At 37.9% G+C, this 13,666-nt stretch overlaps 1 protein-coding gene and 1 pseudogene across 1 annotated transcript; both read left to right on the top strand.

Moving 5' to 3' along the window:
- Positions 1-340: 340 nt before the first annotated feature.
- LOC139133410 (uncharacterized) lies at positions 341-10,458 on the top strand. The gene is made up of 10 exons (XM_070699986.1): positions 341-511; positions 763-897; positions 1,245-1,418; positions 2,970-3,251; positions 4,647-4,985; positions 6,986-7,171; positions 7,491-7,553; positions 7,655-7,702; positions 7,878-7,971; positions 8,399-10,458. Exons 1-10 carry the CDS (start codon positions 445-447, stop codon positions 8,733-8,735), a joined length of 1,725 nt encoding a protein of 574 aa, XP_070556087.1. The 5' UTR covers positions 341-444; the 3' UTR covers positions 8,736-10,458.
- Positions 10,459-11,891: 1,433 nt separating this feature from the next.
- LOC139133404 (betaine--homocysteine S-methyltransferase 1-like) overlaps positions 11,892-13,666 on the top strand; it is a 43,734-nt pseudogene continuing 41,959 nt past the window's right edge.

Here is a 13,666-nt window from a genome sequence, read left to right as displayed (position 1 = left end):
GGATTTGAAAGGTCTTTATAGTTTGTAAATTTTACAAACACATTATCCTAAGCTGGAGGGTAATCAATCAAACTTTCTGTGTTAGAGAGGGGGTTACTCAAATTCATCATGGTTGGCAGGGGGGGTTACTCGAAATTTCGGAGTTTCAAAGAAATTCCTCCGATACCCCAGGCCGCGAATAATGAACGGCTCCCTTAGTACCTGTTTGTATATGAGTTAAGAACTAAGTCCGCTCATGACATCATGACCATACCACGATATCCCCTAACAGTCATTAATTGATTATAATTCCTACGTTGTGGGTACGGTTTACATTAACGCTAATATTTTTTGTGAGTGTACTTTGAACCGGCCAGCTCAAGTAAGCCGTAAAAGCACATATCATTAGTATTTGATTCAGGAGTCCGCCTGCTCGAATATTAAACTGTCTTTGAATCAACCACCATGGAATTCCAGGTATTCCTAGTATCAACGATTCTGGTTGCTTTCAATGCTCATCGTACTGTACAACGTAAGTGAAATTGTTCTGAATCGCTTTCAAACTGGTAGAATTGTAACGTTTTATACTGTAGACTTGTATCCGGGTTCACATTGAGGAAGCAAAGTATAACATGTACGCTGGTCCATAACTACATCACTGTTGTCGTTGTTTACAACAATTACAAGCACTTATGGACTACTTGTGAGTGTAAATTAGCTATATTATAGTATATAGCCTTCAATTTCTAAACCTAACACTGCCCTTTCATTTTACCTTCCAAGAAACCGGGAAACTAACGAATGGTACGACGCCATACGAAGGCAGAGTGGAAATGTTGACTGAGAAATATGGTTGGACGCCAGTCTGTGACGAACATTGGGATATGTCCGATGCAGACGTACTCTGTCGTGATATAGGTAACCAACGTAACATTTTGCAGTGGTGTTCTCATTTCATTTCCGGCAGTTTATTTTTGGTTGAAGTGATAGAAGCAAAGGGATGTTCTTATCTATGGATGTCATCAATTCAACGGCGTTCGTTTTAACAGATTCTTCCTCTTTTTAAGCTGAATATCATTCAAAGTACGTACAACTTCGTGAAATACAAGTCTGTGATCTCGTAGTGTAATATGTGACACATTTGCATAGCCCAACTTTGTTGTTTATACCTTTTCACTGGGTTTTTAATTTATGAAACCTGGTTAAGTTATGAGTGAAATTTCCGGGGTTTTGTTCTTTTGTTTTCTCTATATATTATATTACAGGATATATGGAAGGCGCAATGTCACATGACAGCCCACGTACCGGTGACGTCACTCTTTCGACGAGTTGTGTTGTCAACGTGACGTGTAAAGCAAGCAGTACAACATTCCAGGAATGTTCTCATAACATCATTAGCGATTGTAACGATTGTTATCAGGCAAAAGCAACGTGTAATTGTGAGTACATTTATAAGCTAATATCTTTGTGGTCTTATAGGCTTGCATCGTCCATTGCAAATATATCAGGCATAGCAACAAAACACCCTCAATTAGAGTTTAGGGGACTTCGTTGAACGAATTACACATAGTCAAAGCGCCGTGGTTTCCCAACTAATTTCAAAGATTTATAGGGGTGTTAAGTCGCTTCACCACTGATCACAACTTCACAGTTCTGGGCAACACACGGGGAAGCAGTTCTACATATACACAACCTAATACAAGCATTTCCTATCTCAAACAGTTATCATCACCATGAAAAATTCGGCATCACCCGACGAGTTCCATTGTTTTCTTTTAAATGAAAGCCGACTTCTTGACTTGATAAGTTATTTTTCTGTTTTATGTACATTCAATGTTGTATTCAAAATTGTATAAAAACGGGCTTGCGTTGTACTCTCAGATGAAATTTTCGAGGGGCTGATGATAACGGTGCAGCACCATTTTTACGGTCTTACGAACTTCCGTATATGTTCATCCGTCTTTCAACTACGTTCTGTCCAGTCTGCAGGGTTTTATCAATGAATCATGCGCTCTTACACACTGTCTAGCATTCGACCGACATTCATCGATTGTCTATACATTCGGATATTTTTATATAATCCCATGGTATTTTACTCTGTTAGACGTTTGACGAGTGGGGTTTTTTTGGGGTTTTTGGGGTTTTTTTGTTTGTTTGTTTGTTGTTTTTTGTTTTTGCGGAGCCGCACAACTTCGAGCCTGCTCCGCGAAATAAACGAGTATTCGATGACGTCAAACAGTATAGTATTCAGAGTTATTTAGAATATTTACAAATAGATTTATGATGAAGCAAATGCAACGACACGATCGAAACGGTAATTCTCATTCTCAGAGATGCCGTGGCTTTTGAAAATATCACACAAGTTTACGACCTTGGCGAGCGCGAAAGATTCCGTTCGATGACATATACAGTACGGTCATTGCATGTTCGTGGTCACAACGCTGCCGTCAACGGTCTCCGCCGGTGTCAACTCGTCAATCCCGATCTCGTTCGTCAATGTGTAATTTGTATTTTCACCATGTAGCTCGCACAAAGTAGCAATGTGTTTTAGTCTAATGAAGCGTTAGCGCGAGCATTATTTTTTTAATAGCGATATGTGTTGCTGCAATACTCTGCTCCAGAAAGCTGTAAAGTATTATTTTCGTAATTTGGGATAAAATTTAGGAATCATCGTTGAAACTGTCTGATAAACGTGCAATTTGCTTCAAATTGTTAACAATTGAATTCTAACATATTATAAGCCACCATTTACTAAGTAAACTATATAAAAAAATACAATTTTTGCTTTCCACAAAAGACTAGACGGCAAGTTATAAAATGAGTCCCCACATGCGGTATCCCACTGTCCCGCATTCTGCGTTAACAATATTAGAAAGTAGTATTGAAAATTACAGATTAAAAGTTTTTGCGTAATAAAGTTTGACACATTTCGTCGGATTTTTCTCGTCATTCATACTTTTATAAATATCAACGATTTTTCGTCTCATCAGTTTACGGATACCATGGATGTTACTACTTCAGCAACTGTGACAACAGTGTTTGGACAGGGCATGACAACATGACGATACAATATTGCGTAGAATTCTGTCGGAACAACGATACATCTATCGCGATGCTAAATGGTGCATATGGAAGCGAGTGTATCTGTAGAGACCTGAATTCTACATGTACGGAGTGGAGTAATGTGTCAAATGCAGAGTGTAATCAAGTGTGTCCGGGGGCCGATTGGCAAATTTGCGGCGGTGATGCGTATTTTGCTAGTGTGTACGATGGTGAGTTGAACTATTTTTATTTGTGGAAGGGTTAAAAGTATAACCTTGGTGATAATGGACGTATTTATTGTCTTCAGTACTTACTTACATGACCTAGTAGTTACTGTACATGAATCGATTGTATTTACCAACGTATACACGTTTATCAACGGTGAAGCTAATGTTCAGGTTCACATTGACATGGAAATGCTTAACACGTACTTTCACCGACTCGGAGGCACTTCAAACTTCAACTTGGATTACTTTTTACTCAAAGATGTCAGCATTTTGATGGGGTCATATTTTGCACCGGTAAGGAACATATCCCTCAGTGTCTGCCTTCCAGAATGCATGCATGCATAAATAAATAAATGAATACATACGTACAATACACTGACGAAGGTTTGTCCACTTCTAGCGCTTCAATCGCGACTATCCGCTTTTTTTCCTGAAAATCCGGTTGGTGTTTTATCTTTCATTTGAGGTAGTGAAGTGTTTTTCCTCCTTTTTACGAGGTTCCTGTAAATTAACAGCATTTATTGACACCGAGCCAGTCAAAATTTTAACAAATTTGAGACGGAAGTCCCATTAATTCAGCTTAAGAAACACGGCGCAGTCCAGTCATTATGATGGGATGTCATTTTTTATTGTGTTTGTATGTGTTTGCTCTGATTAATTATAACAACAATGAACAGAAAAGAAGGGCTCCATCCTACATATTAAGGTAGGCGATCTAGGCGGGCCTTTTCTGCTATGAACAGGATTGTTTCTCTTCTTAATGATTTCATCAAAACGCGCAACTGTGACTTGTCAGAGAATAGTTTGTACGTCTGATTTTTCCGTACATTTTACTCTTATTTATCATAAAAACAAAATCAAACCGAAAGAGGGGAATTCCCCTCTACATTTTGATTTCGGGGTCCTTATGTACCTCTACCGCAATGCCATGCTTTTCCTACCACAAACGGGCGCTGCTTTTGTCCTCTTTTGGTGATTTAAAAAAACAATCACAGCCCTAAAAGTAGTAAGCGAATATAGTCATTTTTTCTGATGTTTGCATAAGTTTTGCTTTGACTTATTCCTAGACTTATGACTACATAGACAAAGAGGGGTTTCAGTCGTACTTTTTGAGTTAGGGAAATACCCCTATCCAACGCCTTTGCTACTATAAACTGGCTTCTTTCATGATTACAGAAAAACAGACGCATAAAACTTGCCAGGGTTTTTCTTTTTTCATTAAAACATCCTTGTAATACTTTTATTTTCTTGAAACAATTGTCAATTGGTCTCTTGTGATCAAATTTAACATGCAGTGGTATATGCAAACATTAGAATGTCAAATTAAATATAATCTATCTTTACAACCATATCCGAGTCTGTTCGTTCTAGAATTGACGTTAACATTTCACTTTTCAGTACAAATGGGAGCATGTGGAGGTGAATACCATAATCAGACTGGAACTATCTACTCTCCATATTTCCCCGGATATTACGAAACAGATGATTATTGTGATTGGACAATCAAATCACAGGAAGACATTATCTCAATCAGGTTTACTATATTCGACCTTGCCACCGATGATGACTACGTCAACGTTACTGAAATGTACCAAGGTGAAGAGAGAGTCCTCGGTACTTTCTCCAAGGCCTTTCCTGCGAATGATGATATTTTCAGCTGCTCGAGAGATGTTTTGATTGTATTTCAAGCAAATGATGGTGAAAACCAAAATGGTATTTTTGCGCTTGATTTCTCAGGTAAATGGTTTGTTCGCATTTATATTTGAAGGTAAAGTGAATGTGAAGGCTTACTATTATAAATCACTATATCAACATTTTTGTTTTCACGTATGAATTTTACATGACCTGAAGACTTTATAAGAATCAATGGTGGATGTCATGCATAGAGTGACAATGTATCTCTCTCACAGGCAGGAGATTTAATAATAGTAATAATAATAATGGTTTCTAATATAGCGCATATCCACAAGTACATGTGCTAAAGGCGCCTTGCAATTATTATTACCCGTGGTCACTGGACCTAACATTATACCACTCAACTCCCTTGGGAGAAAACAACAGCTCACATGTGCAGCCAATAAGAGCAGCAGAGCTAAACACACACATTACAACCACTGTCCTTCCAGATACCCATCACTCCTGGGTGGGGAGAAGCAATGAGGAATAAAGTGCCTTGCCATGCCGCTATCCTGTGATCCACGTGTGTCCACTGCTGTGATGCCTCCTGTAAATATTTAGAGTTTTAATGTAACAACAGCTGACGATCAATCACGTGAATGATGCAAAGCCAAAGAAGCTTACGTTTGACTCACAATACGAAATTTATAACATACATTGACGAACGTAAAGTGACCCATGCAGGACTTGAAAACCCCAGGAATCATTTCGTTTGCCCTGTAGACGTGTAGACCGAGAGGTCGCCTGGCATTTGCTCCATATACGATCGAATGTGAAAGCCGTGTTACTCGCTCGCGCGACGGACGACTGGAAATGATTGACAACTTGCGCACGGCGTATTGGTATTATTCATAGAGTACTTCAAAAGTTTAAATGCGGAATCGTCATGGAAAACATCTTTTACTTTGCAAAAAATAACGAATTCTTGGCTTGTGCATGTGATAAGAATATTATTCCCTAATATTTTTCTTCGTTCAGCTCGAAAAATACTCGCGACGTAATGACCGTGTCACCACTCGTCTTCAACTCGTGGTGGTTACGTCATTTGTGGTCATTACGTCACTCGTATTTTCCTTCGCTGAACGAAGAAAATTATTAGGGAATAATATCTAATTGTCGTCTCCCAACAAAACATACGGGGTTTATTCTCTGGTCGTTCTACGTCACGACAACTCGCGTCTATGTCATCAGTTTTGGTGCGTCGGACCTTTTTTGCGTCCATCTTCGGTGTGCTCGTCAATGTAAACAAACAACATGGCGGCCGGTAATTCTCAAACGTTTAAAATGTGTTTGAGGACGTGAAAATATCGTAAAAATTAGTCATGATTTTTAGAGTCCGACAAAATTTATCATACAGGAGGCAAATTTGAGCCATTGTGTTTTAATTTTGTCGCCAATATTGGGGTTCGTATTCGTATAGACCCCGCCGACGCCTGAACTTTCGACGTACTGTGTACTTTCATGCTGTTTCCACACTGTTTCCACTGCAACAAGAGGGTCAAGTACGGTGTCCAGGCCTCCAAAAGTCATGTCATGAAATCGGTATTTAAATAGACTAAGACAGTAATAATCCGAACAAAGTAAACACAAAAGTGTACCTTTTGTATATTCCTAAGGAATTACGTGAATAATTTGTGGAAACCATGAACTCGAAACTGTAGCTGGTCGCGTTATATTGTGGGTTCTGTCACTTAGGCATTGTAACCAGGGTCAGGCGCGACGTTATACAGTGTTCGCCCCGTTGAGATTCATTCTATTTTTGTTCCCGAAACATTATACCTTTTAATACACAGACAGAGACCCAGACAACAGACAAACAGACACAGACACTATATCATACTATAATACATATTGTGTATATATATATATATATATATATATATATATATATATATATATATATATATATATATATATTATATCATACTATAATACATATTGTGTATATATATATATATATATATATATATATATATATATATATATATATATATATATATATATATATATATATATATATATATATATATATATATATTCTCCTTAATTGTTTCTGTAAGGGCGAATGCGATGTGATAATCACAGCGAGGTTGAAAACGGAGAAATCATTACTGACAGCGATTGCCCATACCGTACTGGTGACATTGCTACGGTTGTTTGTAAGCCTGGTTACGAGACGAATTCCTCCCAACAGTCAGTGGAGTGTCAGGATGGTATTTGGAATGACACGTTACCGCAGTGTGTAGGTATGTCTCTACCTGTAAGGGATATTGTTACAAACTTCAAAATGAATTTAAAATAGCGATAAGTACCAGCATTAGCTTGAGTACCTGGTGGAGATGTATTGCAAATGAACTTTTGTCAGTGGAAACATTTACTACTATGTGCGGATCAAGAACTTGCAGAACTTGCATAACTAGTGGTTGTCGATAATGAAGCATAAGGTTTAGACTAAATCAGATATTGAAAAACGTAAACATTAATATTACAATATTGTAACTATACTCTTTTAAAATCAGTATCTTGGTTTGATGCAATCATCGACTCAGTTCCATTTTCTTTCAGAGAGAATACAGACAACTACGACTGTTCCTTCGATCGGTACTTCCGAAGAGTTCATTTCGACGGGTATGTTCATGTTTCCGTACACTCGCTTTTTTATGATCACACTTAGAATTCCAGAAATTAAATTGCAAGCAAATAATTTATTTTTTCCATTCCATTCACAGAACTTCAAACAACGGCTAGCACAAGTGACACGTCGGAATTGTCGATTGGTAGGTTTAATTTCAGGTTTTTTTACTTGATGCGAAATCGTTTGTCGTGTTATGTCATTCAAATGATATAGGTAGAAATACTATTAAAAACTTCCTTTCTCTTGTAAGTTTATATTTGCCTGAGATCTATAGTCCTCTAGCGGATTAAAATTCTGGGGAAATTTTTGTTTGACAGGCTTAATATTCGGCGTTACAATTGGCGTGACGGGTTTTGTCGTCTTGGTAACTGTACTCATTTTACTGGTGATTCGTAGACGTCGAAAGGCGGGGTAAGTCACTTATCGGCTCATTGATGTCGTTTTATCTTCGTCAAGTTTATGAGATAGAAGGTTTTCCTGATACTAATGATGATCATGATGATCATGATGATTCTGAAGACGATGGAGATTATAATGTCCTTGTGATGTTGATGATGATGATGATGATGATGATGATGATGATGATGATGATGATGATGATAACGGTGATGTCTATGATGGTTCGATGGTGGCAGAATGGTTGTGTCCAATGTCTTTCCGTTGTGTGAAATTCACGAAAAGCCCTGTACAAGCGGTTTAACGACCTCACCTTTAACGATTGAAATTATTCACTATTGATATTGTTTTTTCTTCAACACAAGCCATAATCTTTAAAACAATTGGGTTCGACTACTTTTTTATATACGTATGCATAATTGTTTCCTATATTTTTTCAAAGTTTACGAAACAAAGACGACGCCAGTAGTTCTGTCGACTTCGTAAAGGATACAATCCACACTGGTGGTACTGGCCGAGAAAATCACCAATATGAAACTATTGATGACAGAATGATTGGTAACGCGCATGAGATGAAACCTGTTGTCTCGATAACGCCAGACAGTGTTCCTTCAGAGATCGTTCCCAATGACCAGCCTGAGAATGTCAACAACAGTGTTTCTGAGACGGGGTCCCCGTTGGCTACAACACCAGGTCTCGAAGCAGACGTGCCAGAGAGGTCACAATCAGGGTTTGTTGAGAATATTGCCTACGAAGGAGTCGATCATCATCGCTTTTAATCAACTTGTTACTGAGAGGATCTCAATGTCCAAATGAACACAATGGAGAAATCGAAGAAAAACTATAGCAAAGCGTAACTATGACAGTAGATAGATAGATAGATAGATAGATAGATAGATAGATAGATAGATAGATAGATAGATAGATAGATAGATAGATAGATAGATAGATAGATTAAACTGATACATAACATTTGTTTGTACTCAGCTCGAACACTGTTAACTGTTTCTTGTGATCATTTATGAATGCCTGTATCATCAAAGAAAGGTTTAAATCGAAGAACCATGTTGCTTGATGTATGTACATTACTTTTGGAATTGCTGCCAATTTTGGCGTCATTTCGTTTGAAAGGCAAATCATGAGCACAATATTTTTAAACTTTCAGAAGAAATCAAAGAACTTGTTTGTAGATATAAAGGACTAAATATTTTCTTATGTCTCTGAGGAAACATAGTTTACTTGAAATACTATCCAATATGCAACATTTTTGTTGCATTCGTGAACAATTATTACAGAACTTACATGTCAAAAAGTACTTACTCGTATCAAATATCACGCTAAATGTTTTATTATGGAGCAGACCGTAATTTTTTCAATATTTATGATATATCTTAAGTCACAATTTGATTTATTTGACGTCTGCAGTTTGAAGCAATACACTTATTATTATTCAATATTTATGGTGCTTAATATATTCATGTAAACTTTACTGAAAGTGAAAACTCACATAACTTTGGACTGATGATGTTTTTACGCTACTGTGAAACATTATTTAACAAATCAAGCTGGATCTTTTGAAATATTTGATTTGCTAAAATGTCATCAAAAGCAATATTTTTCCTGGGTCATGATTTTCTACTGAGAAATGCGTGGAATTTTCGACTGAAAACATACAACTATTCAGTGTAGTGGAAGGATGTCAATCGTGTGTTACACAGCACAGTATTTGCCCCATGATTAAGAATGCAATACTTCCATATTGTTAGAGATTTTCTCGACCATTTTCATTGCTCTACTTCCTCGCAAAGATGAGTTAAGGAATAGTCGCAAATGCATGCTCATTTTAGCCGAATAAACGAGAGGCATTTACAAAAAATGGAAAATAAACACATAACCTTTGACCGTTTTTTTTCTGTTAAACACGCAAACCGGGAAGGTGTTAAAGGGAGGTTGTCGTCGGAACTCTGCTCAAAGGTTGCCAGTGACCCCTACGACCGATGTAAACACTGTATCTAGGGTACGTTGACGGTTGATGAAAGTTAAAACATGTTTGTTAACAATGAATATCGTAAAATTCAAATGTTCCTGCTATGTCGACGTGATGCACCGAGATATCATGCATGGAATACAAGAAAGTCTGACAGGCGCAGTTCCGACGATACCCGCCCTTTAATGTATGAATATCTTTTACCGGTGACTTTTACCAGCCCTCTACTTTTGCAGTGAGAAGGAAAAAATCGCTATATGTACTGTAGTGTCATTACATGTCAAGAAATATTGATTTTAAGCCTGGTTCAACAATCTGAAAAATACATGTATTCCACATAAGATGAGTTGTAGTGTATCTTGGATACCTTCTTTTTTGCTGTTGACGTTGGGGGCGACTTTGAATTTCATGTTGTCGAAGGGTTTTGGCTAATTATCAACACAAACATAGAAATTTACGAGGCCTAAAATACCATAATAAAATGTCGTGTAAACAACGAAAGTAGAAATCGGTAATTTTAGTAGTGTCTCCGTGTTAATTTGCAAGCCCTCGTATATATTTTGCCAACTTGTCCACCTGTTGGATTCTACAAACATCGTCAAGGTTCAACCACTGTTCACATTATTTGATAAATATATTGGGACTTTAAAGATCGATAAATCGATTTGTACAGGCGTTACCATACAATTAAGGTTGCATAAGTCACCATATCTGTACGTTATATGACACAAGGACAGAGTCAAAGAAACCCTTAAATTGACAAAAGTTTGTTGAACTATATATGTCTCTACCGTTGACCTTCAACGTCTGTCTTCGGAGGAAAAACACAACAAGCGGTGTAGCCAGCATGCAGAGTCATTGCGACAAACAATTTTCCATTTATTCTGAGCGGGAATCTAGCACTTCCAGAAAAAGTCAGCAGACAAGTGATTCCATTATGTGTGTTATGTTGCTTCTGATATTGAAATACTCATATCTTTTTTGTGGAATATTTTATTTTTGACATATCCCAACGCATGGACGTACATGCTTGGACGCCCATGCTTGGCATTATATCTTTCTCTGTGAATCCTGCCCATTTATACCGTGTGTGTTGTTCTCGATTTGGTGTACTCAGTTAGTGTTTTTTATCAGGCTAGAGGAATTCAAAGTCGGACGAGGTAACAATATCAGTAATCCAGACATGCGATCCAAAAATTAATTTCTCACGTCTATATCGACAAATTTAATCTATTCAAGACACCACCTCTAATCGATGAAGCGACTGCACGGAACAACCCCACTGAATCAACATAAAACATAGACAGTGTAAGCCAGATCTCTTGTATGTCCTTTGTACTGTCTATGCATAAACGTATCGGTCGGATTATCGTGAACAATAATACTTGTTTTGTTGTAATTTAAGGTAGTATGCGCCTCGAAAGTGAAAGACTTACACTTTGCTCAAACTTTCCTGAATGAAACTTTCGACAATTTTCTTACCAAATCAACAATAAAAATCGAAGGTCACCGTGCAAAGTTTGGAATTAGCGAAACAAATTACCCAGCATTTTGCGATATTTGAAATTCAAAATGGCCGCCATTCCTGTGTCAACTCAATGTAAGAAAAATAAAATTTTTGATTTTCGAAAAACTAAGCCGGCGAAAGTTTTCTTTCCCCAAGAGTTTTAAAATGAGCCTCCACAAGTGATAGATCAGAAAAGAATTGTTGAAATTTGGGATTCCGACTATCTGTCCCCGAGGCGCGTTCTACCTTTAGTGGGACGAGTTTGAGGCTATGAGTGGGACGGTCCTGGGACGAGGCTGCCTCATAATTCACCATGATTGGCTTCGGCCTTCCAACGTTCAACGAACTCTTCGAAGTGTTCAAATACACTACATGTGATCGCGATACCGGTATTGCGTAATAAACAAAGCTCTGCTGTTGACTACTGACAGTAAACCAAGGCTATATCGTGTGGTGATAGACTAAACACAAAAGTATAGCATTTCTCGCACCTGCACGAAATACTGCCGAAGTGTACTGTCTCAATTTCGAGATCACTTCGCCCTCAACGAGACGGTCTGCTGAAACATATTCCTTCGTACAGTACATGTATTATCAATTTACACCGTGAAGCAACACAAAATGAGACTGCGCAGGGAGTCGTCACATATATCGCGTCACATGACAAATTTATAGTTCAACAATTAATCAAAGTGGCTGTAGTAGGTGATAAAGTAGGAGTTTTGCTGGGGACGAATGACGGAAACAATATGTCGAGACACAACAAAGGTGAGAGAAAACATCTCAGAGCAGAGTCTTCTACTGTACTGTTTTCTAAATGATACTTGATTTTCTTGGGTTTCGTCCATCAAAATCTTTTGAGTGATAAAATGTTCTAAAGAGGTTAGGTATCAACGGAGGAGGAGGTGTTAAGCGCAAATGTTTAGAGGGACCGTGGTTTAATCAACAGGGGTTGGTGACATGACATTGAAAAACACTATTCATGTTGTTTGACCATAGGTACGGTGTTCAAGGAGCACCTCAAACGCGTCCCTACCCTACCACATGTTTTAGTATTTTCAGATGAATTTGGAAATCCCGTCTGATGAGATTTTCATTCGCATCTTGCATAAAGTTGTTGAAGTTCGTAAAGTCTTAAGAGGCGGGGGAAAGCCTTTGTGGGGGAGAGAGGTCATTGGGTAGTCGTTGTTGCTGGAAGAACAGCGAAAATTGTCACTTGCTAGGGATGGGAGAAGAGAAAACCGCTCGGCAGAGGGAGACATTTTAAAGTAGATGCGAGAGAGCAGCTGCCAACAGATTTCACTTTTCCAAACATACATTATATTGAATTCATCATATCAAGTGTTCAACTCTAGGTAGTGAATAGCTGCAGTACAGAACTTAGATGACAATCATGTTACCATTCCCGCCATATTATATTTTAGGTATTGTAGCTGGCTACTGTCGAATGCCGGTACTGAGTAGGATTTATAAAAATGACCGTCTCCATGCAGAGACCGCATGTAGAGTTTTGAAAGACTGCCATTTCCCGACGAAGATACTCAGGATCAAAAATAGTTCGGACTTTCTTTTTGCATTTCGATGTCCGCGTTGGTGCTTAAATGTATTTTGTTTGAACTTTAATTTGAATAATTTTGTGGCTTCAAGATACATTAAACCTGCTTGAATCAAAATACAGACAGTTCTGAAAGATGGCTGTAGCATTCTGTGGTAATATATAAAGTTATAAGGCCCCTGGAAATCATAGCAATGAGCACGAATTTCTAAGAAATCACCACTGCCGGCGCTATTTTCATTACTATACCGCCTAAAGTTCCATGGACTTGTCAAGACGATAAATTAATCAGTAGCCAAGCTGATATTGACCAAACAGCTGTCAAGAGGATTCGTGCCGCTATATTTTTAAAATAGGAAATTTAGCTCATCACTACTGTGGTGGCCGATGGGGCATGAATTGGTAATCTTGTGCCATATCAATTTTGTGAACATTTTGCAATAATTACTGAACTACCAGCCACATGTCACTATTTCAACCTCTGAAATCAAATAGATATCACTAACTCGCGAATGAAAGTAATTTTATTCTTTTCGATTTTGTTCAGTTATTAAGAAAACGTTCTATTTTTTTACCAGGATTTTGTAGATGCAGGATTCCTATATTTAGAACAATTGTACAACGAAAATGGCCAAAAGCGGGACTGGGATTCTGTACACAA

This window comes from Ptychodera flava, chromosome 1 (genome assembly GCF_041260155.1).
Source record: "Ptychodera flava strain L36383 chromosome 1, AS_Pfla_20210202, whole genome shotgun sequence".
Taxonomy (NCBI): Eukaryota; Metazoa; Hemichordata; class Enteropneusta; family Ptychoderidae; genus Ptychodera; species Ptychodera flava.
The sequence above is the reverse complement of the archived record's forward strand: the minus strand, read 5'-3'. Positions and strand labels throughout refer to the sequence as shown.

Coding starts and splice junctions, on each gene's coding strand:
- LOC139133410 (XM_070699986.1), top strand. CDS start 445: ATGGAATTCCAGGTATTCCTAGTATCAACGATTCTGGTTGCTTTCAAT. Junction 898..1,244: donor CGTACTCTGTCGTGATATAG/GTAACCAACGTA, acceptor ATTATATTACAG/GATATATGGAAGGCGCAATG. Junction 7,972..8,398: donor CGTAGACGTCGAAAGGCGGG/GTAAGTCACTTA, acceptor ATTTTTTCAAAG/TTTACGAAACAAAGACGACG.